This window comes from Hyla sarda, chromosome 2 (genome assembly GCF_029499605.1).
Source record: "Hyla sarda isolate aHylSar1 chromosome 2, aHylSar1.hap1, whole genome shotgun sequence".
Taxonomy (NCBI): domain Eukaryota; kingdom Metazoa; phylum Chordata; class Amphibia; order Anura; family Hylidae; genus Hyla; species Hyla sarda.
Genome location: NC_079190.1, coordinates 487,024,017 through 487,045,303, shown reverse-complemented (window position 1 = coordinate 487,045,303; position 21,287 = coordinate 487,024,017). Strand labels below are relative to the sequence as shown.

At 45.5% G+C, this 21,287-nt stretch overlaps 1 protein-coding gene across 1 annotated transcript; it reads left to right on the top strand.

Annotated features, from left to right (window-relative positions):
• The first annotated feature begins 10,558 nt into the window (after positions 1–10,558).
• Positions 10,559–20,182, top strand: ATP5PO (ATP synthase peripheral stalk subunit OSCP). The gene is made up of 7 exons (XM_056559570.1): positions 10,559–10,695; positions 12,788–12,838; positions 14,287–14,397; positions 16,028–16,157; positions 17,430–17,542; positions 17,683–17,769; positions 19,993–20,182. Exons 1-7 carry the CDS (start codon positions 10,660–10,662, stop codon positions 20,101–20,103), a joined length of 639 nt encoding a protein of 212 aa, XP_056415545.1. The 5' UTR covers positions 10,559–10,659; the 3' UTR covers positions 20,104–20,182.
• Positions 20,183–21,287: the final 1,105 nt, after the last annotated feature.

The following is a 21,287-nucleotide window of genomic DNA, read 5'->3' as shown; positions in this document are numbered from 1 at the left end:
GCGACCTTCAAAAAAGGCCTATCCAGCAACATTAAAGATGTTCTGGCCGCACGAGAAATTCCTGCTAATCTACATGAACTTATTCACCTAGCCACTCGCATTGACATGCGTTTTTCTGAAAGGCGTCAGGAACTCCGCCAAGATATGGACTCTGTTCGCACGAGGCGTTTCGTCTCCTCGGCTCCTCTCTCCTCTGGTCCCCTGCAATCTGTTCCTGTGCCTCCCGCCGTGGAGGCTATGCAGGTCGACCGGTCTCGCCTGACACCTCAAGAGAGGACACGACGCCGTATGGAGAACCTCTGCCTGTACTGTGCTAGTACCGAACACTTCCTGAGGGATTGTCCTATCCGTCCTCCCCGCCTGGAAAGACGTACGCTGACTCCGCACAAAGGTGAGACAGTCCTTGATGTCTACTCTGCTTCTCCACGTCTTACTGTGCCTGTGCGGATGTCTGCCTCTGCCTTCTCCTTCTCTACAGTGGCCTTCTTGGACTCTGGATCTGCAGGAAATTTTATTTTGGCCTCTCTCGTCAACAGGTTCAACATCCCAGTGACCAGTCTCGCCAGACCCCTCTACATCAATTGTGTAAATAATGAAAGATTGGACTGTACCATACGTTTCCGCACGGAGCCCCTTCTTATGAGCATCGGATCTCATCATGAGAGGATTGAACTTTTGGTCCTCCCCAATTGCACCTCGGAGATTCTCCTTGGACTTCCCTGGCTTCAACTTCATTCCCCAACCCTGGATTGGTCCACTGGGGAGATCAAGAGTTGGGGGTCCTCTTGTTCCAAGAACTGTCTAAAACCGGTTCCCAGTAACCCTTGCCGTAACTCTGTGGTTCCTCCAGTAACCGGTCTCCCTAAGGCCTATATGGACTTCGCGGATGTTTTCTGCAAAAAACAAGCTGAGACTCTACCTCCTCACAGGCCTTATGATTGCCCTATCGACCTCCTCCCGGGTACCACTCCACCCCGGGGCAGAATTTATCCTCTCTCTGCCCCAGAGACTCTTGCCATGTCCGAATACGTCCAGGGGAATCTAAAAAAGGGCTTTATCCGTAAATCCTCCTCTCCTGCCGGAGCCGGATTTTTCTTTGTGTCCAAAAAAGATGGCTCCCTACGTCCTTGCATTGACTACCGCGGTCTTAATAAAATCACGGTTAAGAACCGCTACCCCTTACCCCTCATCTCTGAACTCTTTGATCGCCTCCAAGGTGCCCACATCTTCACTAAATTGGACTTAAGAGGCGCCTATAACCTCATCCGCATCAGAGAGGGGGACGAGTGGAAAACGGCATTTAACACCAGAGATGGACACTTTGAGTATCTGGTCATGCCCTTTGGACTGTGCAATGCCCCTGCCGTCTTCCAAGACTTTGTCAATGAAATTTTTCGTGATCTGTTATACTCCTGTGTTGTGGTATATCTGGACGATATCCTAATTTTTTCTGCCAATCTAGAAGAACACCGCCAGCATGTCCGTATGGTTCTTCAGAGACTTCGTGACAACCAACTCTATGCCAAAATTGAGAAATGTCTGTTTGAATGCCAATCTCTTCCTTTTCTAGGATATTTGGTCTCTGGCCAGGGACTACAGATGGATCCAGACAAACTCTCTGCCGTCTTAAATTGGCCACGCCCCTCCGGACTCCGTGCTATCCAACGCTTTTTGGGGTTCGCCAATTATTACAGGCAATTTATTCCACATTTTTCTACCATTGTGGCTCCTATCGTGGCTTTAACCAAGAAAAATGCTGATCCCAAGTCCTGGCCTCCTCAAGCAGAAGACTCCTTTAAACGACTCAAGTCTGCCTTTTCTTCGGCTCCCGTGCTCTCCAGGCCTGACCCTTCCAAACCCTTCCTATTGGAGGTTGATGCCTCCTCAGTAGGAGCTGGAGCTGTTCTTCTACAAAAAAATCCTTCCGGGCATGCTGTCACTTGTGGTTTTTTCTCTAGGACCTTCTCTCCAGCGGAGAGGAACTACTCCATCGGGGATCGAGAGCTTCTAGCCATTAAATTAGCACTTGAGGAATGGAGGCATCTGCTGGAGGGATCAAGATTTCCTGTTATTATCTACACCGACCACAAGAACCTCTCCTACCTCCAGTCGGCCCAACGGCTGAATCCTCGCCAGGCCCGGTGGTCTCTGTTCTTTGCCCGATTTAATTTTGAGATTCACTTTCGTCCTGCCGATAAGAACATTAGGGCCGATGCTCTCTCTCGTTCCTCGGATGCCTCAGAAGTTGATCTCCCTCCGCAACACATCATTCCACCTGACTGCCTGATCTCCACTTCTCCTGCCTCCATCAGGCAGACTCCTCCAGGAAAGACCTTTGTTTCTCCACGCCAACGCCTCGGAATCCTCAAATGGGGTCACTCCTCCCATCTCGCAGGTCATGCGGGCATCAAGAAATCTGTGCAACTCATCTCCCGCTTCTATTGGTGGCCGACTCTGGAGACGGATGTTGGGGACTTTGTGCGAGCCTGCACTATCTGTGCCCGGGATAAGACTCCTCGCCAGAAGCCCGCTGGTTTTCTTCATCCTCTGCCTGTCCCCGAACAGCCTTGGTCTCTGATTGGTATGGATTTTATTACTGATTTACCCCCTTCCCGTGGCAACACCGTTATTTGGGTGGTCGTTGATCGATTCTCCAAAATGGCACATTTCATCCCTCTTCCTGGTCTTCCTTCTGCGCCTCAGTTGGCTAAACAATTTTTTGTACACATTTTTCGTCTTCACGGGTTGCCTACGCAGATTGTCTCGGATAGAGGGGTCCAATTCGTGTCTAAATTCTGGAGGGCTCTCTGTAAACAACTCAAGATTAAATTAAATTTTTCCTCTGCATATCATCCCCAGTCCAATGGACAAGTAGAAAGAATTAACCAGATCCTGGGTGATTATTTGCGACATTTTGTTTCCTCCCGCCAGGATGACTGGGCAGATCTCCTTCCATGGGCCGAATTTTCGTATAACTTCAGGGTCTCTGAATCTTCCTCCAAATCCCCATTTTTCGTGGTGTACGGCCGTCACCCTCTTCCCCCCCTCCCTACCCCCTTGCCCTCTGGTCTGCCCGCTGTGGATGAAATTTCTCGTGACCTTTCCATTATATGGAGAGAGACCCAAAATTCTCTCTTACAGGCTTCTTCACGCATGAAGAGGTTCGCGGATAAGAAAAGAAGAGCTCCCCCCGTTTTTTCCCCTGGAGACAAGGTATGGCTCTCCGCTAAATATGTCCGCTTCCGTGTCCCTAGCTACAAGTTGGGACCACGCTATCTTGGTCCTTTCAAAATTTTGTGTCAAATTAATCCTGTCTCTTATAAACTTCTTCTTCCTCCTTCTCTTCGTATCCCTAATGCCTTTCACGTCTCTCTTCTCAAACCACTCATCCTCAACCGTTTTTCTCCCAAATCTGTTCCTCCCACTCCTGTTTCCGGCTCCTCGGACGTCTTCTCGGTCAAGGAAATTTTGGCTGCCAAAAAGGTCAGAGGGAAAAATTTTTTTTTAGTAGACTGGGAGGGTTGTGGTCCTGAAGAGAGATCCTGGGAACCTGAGGACAACATCCTTGACAAAAGTCTGCTCCTCAGGTTCTCAGGCTCCAAGAAGAGGGGGAGACCCAAGGGGGGGGGTACTGTTACGCCGAGCGCTCCGGGTCCCCGCTCCTCCCCGGAGCGCTCGCTTCACTCCCTCCGCTGCAGCGCTCCGGTCACGTCCTCTGACCCGGGGCGCTGCGATCCTGCTGCCAGCCGGGATGCGATTCGCGATGCGGGTAGCGCCCGCTCGCGATGCGCACCCCGGCTCCCCTACCTGACTCGCTCCCCGTCTGTTCTGTCCCGGCGCGCGCGGCCCCGCTCCCTAGGGCGCGCGCGCGCCGGGTCTCTGCGATTTAAAGGGCCACTGCGCCGCTGATTGGCGCAGTGGTTCCAATTAGGGTTTTCACCTGTGCACTTCCCTATATTACCTCACTTCCCTTGCACTCCCTTGCCGGATCTTGTTGCCTTAGTGCCAGTGAAAGCGTTCCTTGTGTGTTCCTTGCCTGTGTTTCCAGACCTTCTGCCGTTGCCCCTGACTACGATCCTTGCTGCCTGCCCCGACCTTCTGCTACGTCCGACCTTGCTTCTGCCTACTCCCTTGTACCGCGCCTATCTTCAGCAGCCAGAGAGGTGAGCCGTTGCTAGTGGATACGACCTGGTCACTACCGCCGCAGCAAGACCATCCCGCTTTGCGGCGGGCTCTGGTGAAAACCAGTAGTGGCTTAGAACCGGTCCACTAGCACGGTCCACGCCAATCCCTCTCTGGCACAGAGGGTCCACTACCTGCCAGCCGGCATCGTGACACCATCATTCCCAAAAGAAACAGGAGCCTCATTGGGTCAGGGGGACACCCGCCGATGTTACAGATGCAACAATATTGGGCACCTGAGTGCCACTTGCCCCAACAAGAAGAAGAGAAAAGAGCAGATAACCTGCAGAGTGTAACTGTGGGTGACCGGGTGACAGTGGGTTTGCGAGATTCTGGAGCCTCCTTTACCTTGGTGCGGCCTGAAGTGGTGGATACAGAAGGCATCATCCCTGGAAGAACCATGGCTTTAAAAAGAATTGGAGGTGTGCGGCCTGCTGTGCCCATGGCCCGTGTGTACCTGGATTGGGGTACAGGCAAAGGTTTGCGGGAGGTGGGGGTCTCTGAGGACATCCCTGTTAATGTTCTGCTGGGGAATGATTTGGGTCGGATGCTCTGTCATTATGCTCCAGAGGACACTACCTGCACACCGGATGGGCTAGGAGAGAGCCCTGTTCATTCTGAGGTACTGTGCGAGACTTTGGGAGACACTGCGAAATGTGGTAACTGGGAGGGAGTGCAGGGGATTGATAATTGTTTACCTGTGACTGAACCAGTAATGTTTTCCAAAAGTGGAATGGGGTGTGTTGTGAAACGTGGTAACTGGGAGGGAGTGCAGGGGATTGATAATTGTTTACCTGTGACTGAACCAGTAATGTTTTCCAAAAGTGGAGTGGGGTGTATTGTAAAATGTGGTGACAATGCATTGCCAATGCCAAAACCTAGTGGAGATGGGCTGGGAGGGGGGGGGGATTGGTGTGCCCCTGGTGACATTTAAGGATGAGGGACCAGCAGTGAGTGATATGTTCCAATCCTGTGAGCCTAAGGAGGAGGAGGGAAGGAGTGATAGCCCTGTGTATGATGCCTGTAACATTGTTATGTCTGGAACTGAGGGAGAGGAAGGTAGAGATGCTAGTTCACCTGGGGGAAATGTGCTCCCTGATGCCCCAAGATGGGGGAGGGAAATTAGCATTTCCGGGAAGCTCTGTGCAGTGCCCCTTCCCTTGAAGGGCTGAGACAACGTGCTGAGCATACAGATGTTGACACAGAGGGGCATCGGGTTTATTGGGAAAATGATATCTTGTACTGGGAGTCCCTTTCCAAAGGCATGCTAGGGGCCCAGGAGAGATAAAGGCAGTTGGTAGTTCCTAGGCAGTACAGGAAAGAGCTGCTGAGGTTGGCCCATGAGACCCCCCTGGCAGGACATTTGGGAGTGGCCTATGCGGTCATAGAGAAGGAATGTCTAGCTGTGGTCTGGGCTTTGCAAAAATTACAGCCATACCTGTATGGCAGGGATTTTACTGTCATAACTGATCACAACCCTCTACATTGGTTGGACAGAGTGTCCGGTAACAATGGCACCTTGAAACAAATCCTAAAAACATTTGTAGAATCAGAGGGCAGAGAATGGGAAAAGTATTTACCCCATCTGTTATTTGCTTACAGGGAGGTACCCCAAGAGCCTACAGGTTTCTCGCCCTTTGAGTTATAATATGGTCACAAAGTGCGGGAAGCCCTAGATTTAGTTAGGGGAGAATAGGAAGGGGGGCTACCTGCCCCTGAGACTTCTGTGGTGGAGTATGTTCTGAGATTCAGGGACAGGAGGCAGGCATTGACTGTACTGGTACATGACAACCTCACAGCAGCACAGTCCAGGCAGAAGTACTGGTATGATCACAATGCAAGGGACCGGGTCTATGAAGTGGGACAGAAGGTAATGGTTCTGAACCCCATCAGGCAGAATAAGTTGCAGGCCGCCTGGGAGGGTCCCTTCCTCATTCTGCAGCGCCTAGAACCCACCACATATGTAGTTGCTCTTGATGAGAAAGGTCAGAAGCAGAGACAGTACCACATTAATATGGCATACTATGACCCTGAGGAGGTGGTACTCAGTGTATGCAGTGCACCAGAGGAAGGGCTGGGTAGTGATCCCCTACTAGACCTAGTGGAGGAAGCTAAGAGCCAGGGATCCCTTCAGGATGTAGAGATTAGTGTTGAGCGGCATAAGCCATATTCGAATTCGCGAATATTCGCGAATATATGGACGAATATTCGTCATATATTTGCGAATATTCGCATATTCGTAATAATCTCGATTTATTTTCGCATATGCGAAAATGCGTGTATGCGAAAATTTACATATTCGAAAATTAGTATATACAAAAATTTACATAAGCGAAACTTCGCATATGCGAAAATTAGCATATGCAAATTTTCGCATATGCGAAAATGCGCACACCGGTCTCACACAGTAGTATTAGAGCCTTCTTTACACCACACAAGCTGGAAGCAGAAAGGGATGATCACTGTGATGTGTACTGTGAAAAAAAAAAAATTATAATTCATAAAAAAAAAAAAACGAATATTCGTAATTACGAATATATAGTGCTATATTCGCGAATATTCGCGAATATGCGATATTCGCAAATAAAATTTGCATTGCGAATATTTGCGAGCAACACTAGTAGAGATCAATTCACAGCTCTTAGCTGCAAAGAAAAGGCAGCTAAATGAGGAAATAGGCCCCTTCTGTGCCATCTTTGCCTGGGAATGCAGGGCCTGTGGTGTTAAGAAGAGAAATAGATGGTTAATGGAGACAGATCAGCCTGGAGAGGCGGTATCTCTCTGTCTCCATCTTAAGGGGGAGGTGTCAGGCCCAAGGCCTGATTATGGAAACATACATATGTTTTATAAGACATGGGTGAGGGGTCATTCAGACGGTGTATCCTTTGTTTTTTGTGTATTGCATTTTATTGGGGGTCTGGCTGTTTGTTTGGTATCTCCTTTGAAGTCATGCACTCTAATTCCATCATATAATCAAAGAGATAAGGGGTCAGGAAGAGAGATGCCCCACCTGGTGGGATCAGAGGGGAGTGGGGGATGGAGTTTCCCTCCAAAGAAGGAGATAAGACTTAAAATGCTGGACTCAACTGTTGTTAAAGGCTGTGCAAAAAGCTGACAAGAGCTGGACTCTGACTCATAGAAGGACTGCTATATCATCATGCTGTAAGAACTTCATCTTTTGTTTTCTGAACTTGCCTTGCTAAACTCTTTTATATATTTTTATACCTGTATGTCATTTGTTTCTGTATTTTTATATAGTCAGCACTGTGATACCTTTTATCAGATTAAATGTTTAATTAATCAGCTCTGGTCTTTGATCTCTAAATATATGAGCTCACCTTTCTGAAGGCAGCTCTGGTGGAAACACGTTTATCTAAGGGTTAATTTGGTGACTTGCTGGGACTAGTAGTGGATACCCAGAGGTCTGGCGGCTTTAACCCTTGCACCATCACACTCTCTCTAGCGTCTTGGCTGGACCAATAGGGTGTGATTGTGACACTTTTATATTTTCATCCACAGACTAGTATGAGGGCTTGTTTTTTGCGCGACCAGTTGTCCGTTGTAATGCCATCACTCACTTTACCATAAAATGTATGGCGCAACCAAAAAAATACTATTTGTGTGGGGAAATTAAAAAGAAAACCGCAATTTTGCAAATTTTGGAAGGTTTTGTTTTCACGCCATACAATTTATGGTAAAAATGACATATGTTTTTTATTCTCTGGGTCAATACAATTAACCCCTTAAGGACTCAGGGTTTTTCCGTTTTTGCACTTTCGTTTTTTCCTCCTTACCTTTTAAAAATCATAACCCTTTCAATTTTCCACCTAAAAATCCATATTATGGCTTATTTTTTGCGTCGCCAATTCTACTTTGCAGTGACATTAGTCATTTTACCCAAAAATGCACGTCGAAACGGCAAAAAAAATCATTGTGCGACAAAATCGAAGAAAAAACGCCATTTTGTAAATTTTGGGGGCTTCCGTTTCTACGCAGTGCATATTTCGGTAAAAATTACACCTTATCATTATTCTGTTGGTCCATACGGTTAAAATGATACCCTACTTATATAGGTTTGATTTTGTCGCACTTCTGGAAAAAATCATAACTACATGCAGGAAAATGTATACGTTTAAAAATGTCATCTTCTCACCCCTATAATTTTTTTATTTTTCCACGTACAGGGTGGTATGAGGACTCATTTTTTGCGCCGTGATCTGAAGTTTTTATCGGACTTTTTGATCACTTTTTATTCATTTTTTAATGGTATAAAAAGTGACCAAAATACGCTTTTTTGGACTTTGGAATTTTTTTCCGCGTACGCTATTGACCGTGCGGTTTAATTAATTATATATTTTTATAGTTCGGACATTTACGCACGCGGCGATACCACATATGTTTATTTTTTTTACACTGTTTTATTTTTTTTATGGGAAAAGGGGGGTGATTCAAACTTTTATTAGGGAAGGGGTTAAATGACCTTTATTAACACTTTTTTTTTGCAGTGTTATAGGGTCCCATAGGGACCTATAACACTGCACACACTGATCTTTTACACAGATCACAGGCGTGTATTAACATGCCTGTGATCAGTGTTATCGGCGCTTGACTGCTCCTGCCTGGATCTCAGGCACGGAGCAGTCATTCGCCGATCGGACACCGAGGAGGCAGGTAAGGGCCCTCCCGGTGTCCTGTCAGCTGTTCGGGACGCCGCGATTTCACCGCGGCGGTCCCGAACAGCCCGACTGAGCAGCCGGGTCACTTTCACTTTAGAAGCGGCGGTCAGCTTTGACCGCCACTTCTAAAGGGTTAATACCGCACATCGCCGCGATCGGCGATGTGTGGTATTAGCCGCGGGTCCCGGCCGTTGATGAGTGCCGGGACCGACGCGATATGATGCGGGATCGCGGTGCGATCCCGCTTCATATCGTGGGAGCCGGCGCAGGACGTAAATATACGTCCTGCGTCGTTAACGGGTTAAAATGATACCCATGATAATATACTTTTATATTACTGTTGCGCTTAAAAAAAATCGCAAACTTTTTAACCAAATTAGTATGTTTAAATTCCCCGATTTTGAAGACCTATAACTTCTTAATTTTTCCGTATAAGCAGTGGTATGAGGGCTCATTTTTTGCGCCGTGATCTGTACTTTCTATTAATACCATATTTTCTCATACAAAACTTTTATTACATTTTTTTGGAATAAAATGTTATAAAAAAGCAGCTATTTTGGATTATTTTTTTTGTTCACGCCGTTCACCGTACGGGATCATTTACATTGTATTATAATAGTTTGGATATTTACGCACGCGACGATACCAAATATGTATATAAAATAATTATTTTTACACTTTTTAGGGGTAAAATAGGGAAAATGGGAGAATTTACGTTTTTATTGGGTGAGGGGGTTTTTCACATTTTTTTATTTTATTTTTTTACTTTTATGTTTACACTCTTATAGTCCCCTGGGGACTATTTATAGCAACCATTCAATTGCTAATGCTGTTCAGTGCTATGTATAGGACACAGCACTGATCAGGGTTATCAGTCATCTTCTGCTCTGGTCTGCGGGAAGGCAGATCAGAGAAGAAGACTCCCGGAAGACAGCGGAGCCAGGTGAGGGGACCTCCGTCTGCCGTGCAGGATGATCGGATCGCTGCTGCAGCGCTGTGGGCGATCCGATCATCCTGTTAAGTGACCGCGATGCTGCAGATGCCGTGATCTGTATTGATCACGGCATCTGAGGGGTTAATGGCGGACATCCGCGGGATCCCGGGTGTCCGCCATTACTGGCGGGTCCCTGGCTGCGATCCACAGCCGGGACCTGCCGAGCATGATGCCGGCATCGCTCCGATGCCCGCGGTTATGCTCAGGACGTAAATGTACGTCCTGGTGCGTTAAGTACCACATCATCAGGACGTACATTTACGTCCTGCGTCGTTAAGGGGTGAACATTCTGGAGCCAGTTGATATAAAAAAAAAATGTTTTTCAAGGAGTACCCCTTTAATAAACAACATAAAAAAAGCCATAGTCTCAGCATGCTGAGCCAAGAAAATCACTAAAGGAAAAAAACGCCAAATTTAATAATTCCCGATTGACAAGTGGGAAACTAACTAAAACAGCATTTCAAATACATTTAGCTAATAAAAAAAACAAAACACCATGCGGGGAATGTGGCATTTTGGTGGAGCATTTTCGTATCCCCCCACACAAAAAATAAAAAAATAAACAAGCGGAGAACTAATTAAAACATCATTTCAAATACATTTTATTTTACCATTGCGCATGCGCGTAGCTGGCAGTACTCGAGTGCTGCGCATGCGTTCTAACCTTTCTTTTACTCTTCCCTCCCGCGCTGCATTACCCGGAAGTAAATGCCGGGGGTTTCATTTGCGTGACGTACGTAGTGACGTCTGACGTCCTCTGACTCGTGGGTGGCACCGGTTTGACCTAGACAGCGGCCGGAGGAGAAGATGGCAGCGGCGGCAGCGGGCAGGTTCTCCATGAAGGTATAACAGGCGGAGGGGACAGGGGAATGAGAAGACGGGGAGAGACTGAGGGGGAGGGAAAGATGGCGGCTGTGTATGTGTGAGGTTCACCTTCAAGGAGACCTATGTGTAGTGACATTCGCCAGACTGCAGCGTGCAATGTATATATCCTGTGTATGTAGTGCAATGTTATTATTGCAAAACTACAACTCCCAGCATGCCCTGACAGCCGAAGGCTGTCAGGGCATGCTGGGAGTTGTAGTTTTGCCGCAGGTTGAGGCTGACAGGGCGTGCTGGGAGTTGTAGTTTTGCCGCAGGTTGAGGCTGACAGGGCGTGCTGGGAGTTGTAGTTTTGCCGCAGGTTGAGGCTGACCGGGCGTGCTGGGAGTTGTAGTTTTGCCGCAGGCTGAGGCTGACTGGGCATGCTGGGAGTTGTAGTTTTGCCGCAGCCATAGGTGCGTAGAGATGTCTGTAAGCTGCTGGTAAAGCCTCACTAATTTATGGTTTATTGTACCCAAAAATGTTATTTTAGCATATTTAGGTCTAGCAATTGCAGGAACACCGGCCCCAATGTACTGTATTCCTATGTCACTTTTAGATGTTGGCCAATTCTCTACTACTGTGACCGCCGCCCTTGTGGTGAATTTGGGAGGGTGCATTCACATGCCATAGTTGTATAGAGCCCATTCTAGTAAGTTTTTGGTTCCTCCAGAGTGAGTGAGTGAGGGGGGGGTGCTGTGCTGTTCTCAGCAGCATAAATGTTTTCAAATGAACTGGTGCCAGAAAGTTATACCGTTTTTTTTTTAAATTACTTCTATTTAATAATCTTCCAGTACTTAAATAACATGCTTATGCAGAATTATAAAACTACATCCCTTTCCCTTATCCCCTTACACCCTTCCCTTCAATCCCCTGGTTGGACTTGATGGACGTATGTCTTTTTTCAGCCATACTAACTATGTAACTTATCAGCTGCTGTATGCTCCACAGGAAGTTGTGTAGTTCTTTCCAGTCTGACCACAGTGCTCTCTAATGCCACCTCTGTCCGTGTCAGGAACTGTCCAGAGTAGGCGCAAAGCCCCATAGCAAACCTATGCTGCTCTGAACAGTTCCTGACATGGACAGAGGTGTCAGTAGAGAGCACTGTGGTCAGACTGGAAAGAACTACACAACTTTTTTTTTCCCCCCTCCGGAGTACCCCTTTATGGTCTCATGGCTGTAGCTCTGTTCCAATAAAATTGTCAGGTGGTCATTGAGGTCACTGTAGCCCTCACTCACCTTGAAGTGCAGGGGACATTGCAACCACTTTAAAGGGTATACAAGGCAATGGCATTAAAAAATAATCCTGAATATTCTGTTTTTAAAAATATTATAATGACAATCAGTTATATTAAAAATAAATAATAATAAAAGTAAATATTACAAATAATGTTACAAACAAATATTGAAAAATAATAACAATAATATAAAATAAGAATATAAATATAAAATAATAATATAAAATAAAATTAATAATTAATTAATAAATATAAAATATAAAATTTATAAATATAAAATAGTAATAATATAAAATATATATAATATAAATATAAAATAAATAATAAAATAAACTCTAGAATAGGTTACCGGAATCAACCCCTTCCCGGAGATGGATCAATCATGCTATGTTTCCGTGTACGTACAATTCATGCTGGTGAACTTGACTTGCTCCTTATGGCATAGAGCTGTGGAGGAGACTCTGACGACATGTTGGAGATCTGCGTCCCTATGACAACACTTCTTAGATTGCAGATGGAATGAGGAGCAGATATCATTAGGGGTATCTGCAGAGAGATGTGTCTTATCGTACAGCTGTCCTAGTATCCTGGGAGTTGTAGTTTTGCAACAGCTGGAGGTCCACAGTTTGGAGACCAGTGCAGTTATTTCCAAACAGTGTGCCTCCAGCTGTTGCAAAACTACAACTCCCTGCGTGCCCGGACAGCCGAAGGCATGCTGGGAGTTGGTTTTGCAACAGCTGGAGGCACACTGTTTGGAAATAACTGGTGTAGAGTCAGTATATTTATACAGAAATCTATATCCCTGACATGACCTCCCCTTCTATTCTGTATTACAGGTTCGCTCCTTCAGCACAAGTGTCTCCAGACCAGTAGCCAAGTTGGTGAGGGTAAGTGTGCATCAAGTGAAGCCATCACTCCGCGGTGTAACTTCCAGGCTGCGTTAAAGGGGTACTCCACTGGCCCAGCGTCCGGAACATTTAGTTCAGAACGTGGGGGGGAGGGGGGGGGGGGGCGGTGTTGACATCACAGCCACACCCCTCGTGATGTCACGTCCCGCTCCTCAACGCAAGTTTATTGGGGGGGGCGGCGGCGGCGTTGGCTGTCACCCCCCCCCCATAGACTTGCATTGAGGGGGCTTGGGCACCCAACGTTCGGAACTAAATGTTTCTCGTACACCGGGGTAGAGGAGTACCCCTTAATGGTTTTATCAAATAAAAATTCGAATATAATGTACGACTCCACTTATTGCCAGTCTTGTGTTTTTTTTTCCAAGTAGATGATCATGTGACCACAGTGTCCGATTGCTGCCAACTAGTGACGTACCATCCATAAAGATGGCAGGCAGCTCGTGGTCACTGCTGCCGTATGACATCACTACAGACACCATCACCAGTCACATGTGGCTAAATTAATAAAGCGTCTGCCAACATGATCAGCGGTGCGCTATTTTTGTACTGCAGCGCACTCAGCCGCCATGATGTTGGCGCACGCTACACCTCTATGTTTATACCCACACAAGCCTATTTGTATTACAGGAAACCCACCACTGAAAGTGAAAGGCGGAGATTTATCAAAACCTGTGTAGAGGAAAAGTGGCGCAGTTGCCCATAGCAACCAATCATATTGCTGCTTTCATTTTTAAAAAGGCCTCGGAAATTAAAGAAGGGATCAGATTGGTCGCTATGGGCAACTACACCGCTCTTTCTCTGCGCAGCTTGGAAAAATCTCCCCAGCTTGGAAAAATTGGTTCCAAATGAACAATCGTTACTTGAATGCATCGTATGTTGAGGGATCCGTGCAATAGTAATATAGAAAGTTATACTCCCATGTCCCCGCCGCTCCGCAACGTCACCGCTGCCCTGGATTGTCGCTCTCCATCGCAATCATCACGTCGCTGCGCACGCCGCTTCTATTGGATGACTGGATGGCGTGCGCGGTTGACGGGATGACTGAGAGTGACAGCCATGCAACGGAGCATGAAGAGGATGGTCCGGAGCGGCGGGGACAGGTGAGTGAAACTCACTGGAGCACACGGGGCACCTTAAATGGCTATCCTGCAGCAGCTGAAGCAGTCTGCGCTGCCGGGTAGCAGTTTATGCGATGGCCCCGAGATACGATGCTTTTGTATGTTGAAATGATCGTAGGTTGGGGGATAACTGTACCTACTTTTTCCACAACTTCTACTGGACCTAGTAATAGTGGGTCCTGTATGTATTGATTTGCGCTGTGCTAGGATGAATTGTCCTGACTCTCCACATGTAATAGATGACACTGGGATGGGAAAAGCTAAAGCTAATTTTTTTTATTTATTTAAAAAAAAAATTCTTCTTTTCAGCCGCCCATCCAGGTGTTCGGTGTGGAAGGCCGCTATGCTACCGCTTTGTACTCTGCCGCTTCCAAGGAGAAGAAACTTGATCAGGTCGAGAAGGATCTGAACAGAGTATCTGTAAGTACAGTGTGAGACCCAAATGTTAAGGCTGATGTGTTAGCCTGTATTTTCGCAGGGTGAAAGGCATACTCCGCCCCTAGACATCTTATCCTTTGGATAGGGGATAAGATGTCTGATCGCTGGGGACCCCGGCGATCTCTGCTGCGGCACTCCAGACATCCGATGCACTGAGCGAACTTTGCTCCGTGCCAGATGACATGCGGGGCGGAGGCTCGTCACGGCCATGCCCCCTCATTGCAAGTCTACAGGAGGGGGAGTGATGGTCGTCACGCCCCCTCCCATAGACTTGCATTGCTGTCAATAAGAGTCTGCTGCGGAGTGCGCACAATGGAACTGAATCCGCCAAAAGTATGAACATCGTCATTCTTGTGTGGAATAGATTGCAGTCTATGGGGATGTCAAGGGCTACATCGGCGTAGTCATCACTTGGTTTGTGCCTTAAAGGGGTTCTCCACCCCTAGACATCTTATTCCCTATCCAAAAGGATAGGGGATAAGATGTTTGATAGATGGGGTTCCCGCCGCTGGGGACCCCTGCGATCTCCCCGCTTTTGTTTACAGCGTCGGAGGCTAGTGACGTCCCCATAGGGGACTATAACATGCAATACCTTGATTGCAGACACTGATCATAGCATTGCATTGATCAGTGTTATCTGTGCTCTGCTGCTCCAACCTGGATCTCGGGCATGGAGCAGCAGAGCGACGATTGGACGGCGGAAAGCAAGGTAAGAAGCCTCCCGCTGTCCTCTCAACTGTTTGGGATGCCACAATTTTACCACGGTGGTCCCGAACAGCCCACTGAGCTAACGGCAACACTTTTCTCCTGTTTTTAGATGTCGCGTTCAACTTTGATTGTGGTGTCTAAAGGGTTAATACCGGAAATCAGCCCGATTGGAGATGTCCGGTATTACTTGCGGGTCCTGGCTGCTGATAGCAACCAGGACTAGAGATGAGCGAACTTACAGTAAATTCGATTCGTCACTAGCTTCTCAGCTCGGCAGTTGATGACTTTTCCTGCATAAATTAGTTCAGCTTTCAGGTGCTCCCGTGGGCTGGAAAAGGTGGATACAGTCCTAGGAAAGAGTCTCCTAGGACTGTATCCACCTTTTCCAGCCCACCGGAGCACCGGAAAGCTGAACTAATTTATGCAGGATAAGTCATCAACTGCCGAGAAGTTCGTGACGAATCGAATTTACTGTAAGTTCGTTCATCTCTAACCAGGACCTGCCGGGTGTGAAGCGCGCTTCACATAACAGGAGCCGGCCACGAGTGTAAATATGTGGTCGTTGAGGGGTTAAGTGTTACTAAGACCTTCTACAATAGCAAGTCATAAGCCGGTTAAGTGCACAGCAGCGCGCTTCACTCTCCAGCTGTCAGTCAAATCAAACTCTCTTACTGCATAAACCTATGAAGTGAAAATATCAGATTGGCCAGGGAGTGAAGAGCCCGGCCTCACAATATCTTGTCAAAAGTTTTTTCAAATGACCGTAACAGCTTTAATGCAAAGCACAGAGGCAAAACTGTGTCATGCACATTGGGGCCAACTCGCTGACCTCCTATTACTGTTCCATGTTCTAGTGGGTCTGTACCTCTGTCCTCATACACAATCCTTACCCTTTCTCTTCCAGACTCTTATTAAGGATCCTAAGTTCTCATTCATCATCACAGACCCCCACATCAAGCGTGGTCTGAAGCAGAAGACCATCACTAATCTCCTGGCTAAAGAGAAGCTCTCCCCTCTCACCTCCAACTTCATCAGTGAGTGTCCGGCTTCCTGCATTATCTACTGCTGTGTTATGGCTCCTTACAACGCTAGTTTAACCTCTTCCTGCACTCTGATATAGATTGTATACTCAGAGACCAAAACCGCAATTCACATAAAAACACAATGCTTTATAGAGATGAGTGAAGTTACAGTGATTCAATTCGTCACGAACTTCTCGGCTCGGCGGTTGCCTGGTGGCGTATATAAATTACCAGGGCAGGACCCACAGTGGGGCAGCGATAGTGGAAGTGGCCAGGATTCTCTCCTGGGCCGAACGCTTCATTACTGTGCTGTCAGTAGTCCACATTACAGGAATGGACAACTGGGAGGCGAATTTTCTCAATGGCAGCTCCACGGACCCTATACAGTTACCGTATACTGTTTTGTATAGGAAAACCAAATACAACCGTATGAAAAAACGTGTATATACATATAGACATCTCATGCAAAAACAGATGCAACAAGATATATATGGTTATGTACGTTTTTTTTACTTCAAAACCGTACATGACCAATGAAAAACGGATGTGTCTACAGTGCCATACGGTTTTTGGATAGGGTGTTTTATTTTTATTTTTTTACTTGTTCTTGGCAAACCACCCCTACTTCCTTTTGGAATTAAAATAAAACAATTGGAACTTTATTGCACTAAAGTGTTAACAAAAAGAAAACATTTTTAAAACAAAAACTGATGCTACCGGACCTCTAAATTCAAACCGCATATGGTTTAAAACCGTATGAAGTTTCATTTCAGAGCACACGTTTGCATACAGTTTTTAGGGCATCTGTTCTGCACAAAAAAAACTGATGCAAAACAGTGGCAAAATCATGATGTGAATGCACTCTTAGGCGCTATGGCTAATAGAAATTCTAGCGTCTGTGGCAGTGTGTTCGAACCAATCTCCAGCTGTTGCAACAAGGAGTTGTAGTTTTGCAACAGCTGGATGCACCCTGGTTGTGAAAACTCCAAAACTACTTCAATACCACTAGAACAAAACATGATTGGCTGATTACCAATCATGTGTAACAAACTGGCCCATATGGGGGCGCAAAATTTTTCAATACATAACCTGCCAACATGTTTCACTCCACAAGGAGCATCATCAGGGGAGTAGGGCTAACTCTACTACTAACACAACTACACCAGCATTGTGGGGAGAGCACTCCCTATGACTTGTACTTAATGTTCATATGACACAAATACCAAATATAGCCATATACAACAGACCTTTAATCTCAAGCATTGACATTGTTTCCCTCCTCAGATCTACTGGCTGAGAACGGTCGCCTGCGCTATACTCAAGAAGTGATCGGTGCATTCGCTAAAATGATGAGCGCTCACCGAGGAGAGGTGTTGTGTTCTGTCACCACGGCCTCTGTAAGTGTCTGACCCCTGTATGGATGCTTTGTAACCTGTGCTCTCAGTATTGTGTGTGAACAGACTCCTCCAGTCTGGTCATGTGACCAGTGTCTTCCCTATAACCCACCATACTTACTATATACCCCATGTCTTCCCAGCCTCTGGATGAAGCAAGTCTGACAGAATTAAAGGCTGCCCTCAATGGATTCCTTGCAAAGGGAGAATCACTGAAACTGGAGACCAAGGTGAGTGCCCCTTTTATTGGACCTAAATATTAGGGGTTTTATGAGAGAAGTACTCCACATGAGACTAGAGAAAGCACTATCTGTGCCTACATAAATTACAGGGAAAGATGTATAATTTGGTTACCTCCCTGTTTCTTCAGGGAAATGGAGGCAGTACTGTCTGTAATATATGTAGAGATGCAGTGCAGTCTTGTGTTATGTAACGTAGGCGCAGATAGTAGGGACTCTACTGTCTCGCTCTATAAATGATGCAGGCATAAATAGCACTAATTTCATTAAAGGAAAACTGTCACAATATACTGGGTGATCGTGTGGGTGAACTGGAGTCCAACGAGGGGTCACTTTAGTGTGTGCCCTGGCCGCTGAGTTCTCCCCCGCTAAAGTTCTGTTTGTCCTCTCTGTAGTAGCTCTTTGAAGACTGTGCTGCAGTACAAATGTATTGGAGCATAGTATTACCTGTAAAAAGTGAAAAATAAAATATAAAAGGTTGTTCAATACATGTATGGGGGGAAAAAAAAAAACTTTCCCAATAAAAACCTGCATTGTCATCAAAAAAAGATCAAAAACCCAAGTCATATACATAATAGGTATTGCCACGTCCATAATGACGTGTACTATAAAACTATAATGTAAATAATTCCACATGGTTAACGCCGTCAAAAAAAAAAATTGACGATTCTGGTACAAATGGCAAAATCCAAAAAATCAAAAGGTAGTATGGATCGCAAAAAAAGATACCAATAAAAAATAAAGCTCATCCCGCAAAAAATAAGACCTCATTTAGTGGCATCGGACGAAAAATAAAAAAATTATGGCTGTTGGAAAATGAATGGAAGAAGAATTTTGCTCAGAAAAGGAAAAAGAACATAGAAAGCGATATAAAATGGGTATCACCATAATCGTACTGACCCACAGAATAAATGTAACATCACTTTTACTGCACAGTGAACACCATAAAATTTTTTTAAAAGGCCAGAAATTTTAGATTTTTTTTTCACAAAAAAAATGTGTCGACAAATGCACTCCGCTCAGAAAAAGCGTTGAAAATTTACCATTTAAAGAGACCCAGTAAAAAAAAAAATAGTTTTTTTAAAGAGCCTGGTCATTAGAGGGGTACTCTGTTGGAAAATATATATATATTATATATAATTTTAAATCAACTGGTGCCAGAAAGTTAAACATATTTTAAATTAATTCTATAAAAAAAAAATCTTAATCCTTCCAGTACTTATTAGATTCTGAATACTACAGATTAAATTTTCTTTTTGGAACACAGAACTCTCTGCTGACATCTCTGTCCATTTTAGGAACTGTCCAGAGTAGGAGAAAATTCCCATAATAAACATATGCTGCTCTGGACAGTTCCTAAAATGGACAGACATGTCAGCAGAGAGCACTGTGCTCGTGATGTCAGCAGAGAGCTCTGTGTTCAAAAAGAAAAGAATTTCCTCTGTAGTATTCAGCTGCTAATAAGTACTGAAAGGATTAAGATTTTTTAATAGAAGTAATTTACAAATCTGTTAAACTTTCTGGCACCAGTTGATTTAAGAATTTATTTATTTTTTTCCACCGGAGTACCCCTTAGGGCCGGAGCGTCTCTTTTAAGACATCTTATCCCCTATCCAAAAGATAGGGGATAAGAAATCTGATCTCTTGGGACCCTGTAATCTCTCATGCAGCACTCACCTGTTTCAGCTGCATCAGCGCTGGAGGCTCAGTGTCTGAAGCCTCACGACCATGGGGCCGGAGTATCGGGACATCACAACCCCGTCCCCTATGTCACGCCCCACCCCCTCAATTCAAGCCTATGGTTGGGGGTGTGACTGCCATCACGTCCCCCTCCCATAGACATGAATGGAGGGGGCTTGACATTACGTCATGAACTTGGAAGCTCCAAGCTTCCGTGTTCCGGACGCCGCCGCTGCCGGGCCGAAGATCGCGGGGGTCCCTTTCGATAGGATGTTTTTTCGGCGGAGTACCTCTTTAAGCACAGATAGTACTGCCTCCCCAACTCTACCTGTAAATGACTTTTTTTGCTACATAATTTACAGGGAGAGTCAATAATGTCTGTGTCTACATCACTTAGTCATCTTTTCTGTACGGAATTATTTGGTACCTGGATGTGGGATTTTAATCAATTAATTCCACTTGTATTGTATAATAATCCTATGCGAACCTGGATGATTCCAATGCCGTAATCTTATGCTGTGTTTCCTATTTCAGACTGACCCCGAAATCTTGGGAGGAATGGTTGTCAGCGTTGGGGACAAATACATTGACATGTCCACAAAAACAAAGATCCAGAAATTGACCAAGGTCATGAGAGAGGTGTAAAAGTCTATATATATTTTCCTCCCAATAGTTTTGTCCGATTACCAGTAACTGAATAAATAATTTTACCTGGTGTAACTTGTCTGGTGTCTGAGGGTTTTCCTGAAGATGTTCATTTTATTCACGCACACGTATTTTCCTTCGACCACATGTTTAATGCAGTGTGTTCCTACCAGGGTGCCTCCAGCTGTTGCAAAAGTACAAGTATTGCTAGCCCTTCTCCCCTGATGAAGCTCCTGGTGGAGTGAAACATGTTGGCAGGTCACGTTTGTCTTCTAGTTAGCACTACTACTACTACACCAACATTGTTAAATAGTTATGTTTTGTTCTTTGTAGTATTGCTATAGTCCAGTATTTCCCAACCAATGTGCCTCCAGTCATCGCAAAACTACAACTCCCAGCATGCCCGGACAGCCAAAGGCTGTCCGGGCATGCTGGGAGTTGTAGTTTTGCAACAGTTTTGCAAACACTGTTTTAATTCGATGATTGTTGACACCCCCCCCCGCTTCTATAGAATACTAAAGTTCTTATTCACAAGTGCAGAGAAGCTGCCCTCGTGCAGAAATCAATAACCCGAAAAAAACACTTAGGAATCCAGCATTTGTAGCAGAGAATCATAATTTCCAAGATTAAAAAATAATAAATTAAAATAAAAAAAAATTGCAAACCCTTTCAAAAGAGTTGTGCACCTGTGCCCTGACAGGTTTTGAACACTTGGGTTCTTAGTCATAAAGTCCATCTAAGGGGCCTATCTGCAAACACGATGGGGGGAGATTTATAGAACTCTGTGCATAGGAACAGTGGAGCGGTTGTTCACCCTCATTTGGACTGATTGCGGCTACTTGAAGTGGATTGGAAGCCGAATGGCACCTGAAACGCACAACCGATGCAGCAATATGTTCTGTTTCTATTTCCTTATTTGTAATTGGTGTAGCCAATATACACTGGACAACATTGTTGGAACACACATTTTAAAGACTCACTCAACGAATTTATTTATTTTTGCTTATATAGTGCAAGAAATTATATAGAAGAATGGAAAGGTTCTTGTGCCGAGTGCTTACCTGTTTTTAGCTGATGTGGCATGCAGGAGTTTTCAGCCATATTGATCCACTTTTTTTAACCACTGAAATAATTTTGTAATGCATTTACCATTAATTCTCCGGTCAGGTGATGAGACTCCAACC

What these genes read in the sequence shown, in the direction of transcription:
- ATP5PO (XM_056559570.1), top strand. Translation starts at nt 10,660, where the DNA reads ATGGCAGCGGCGGCAGCGGGCAGGTTCTCCATGAAG. An exon ending in CAGTAGCCAAGTTGGTGAGG is followed by an intron (nt 12,839 to 14,286) that starts GTAAGTGTGCAT and finishes TCTTCTTTTCAG; the next exon opens with CCGCCCATCCAGGTGTTCGG. An exon ending in GTTCTGTCACCACGGCCTCT is followed by an intron (nt 17,543 to 17,682) that starts GTAAGTGTCTGA and finishes ATGTCTTCCCAG; the next exon opens with CCTCTGGATGAAGCAAGTCT.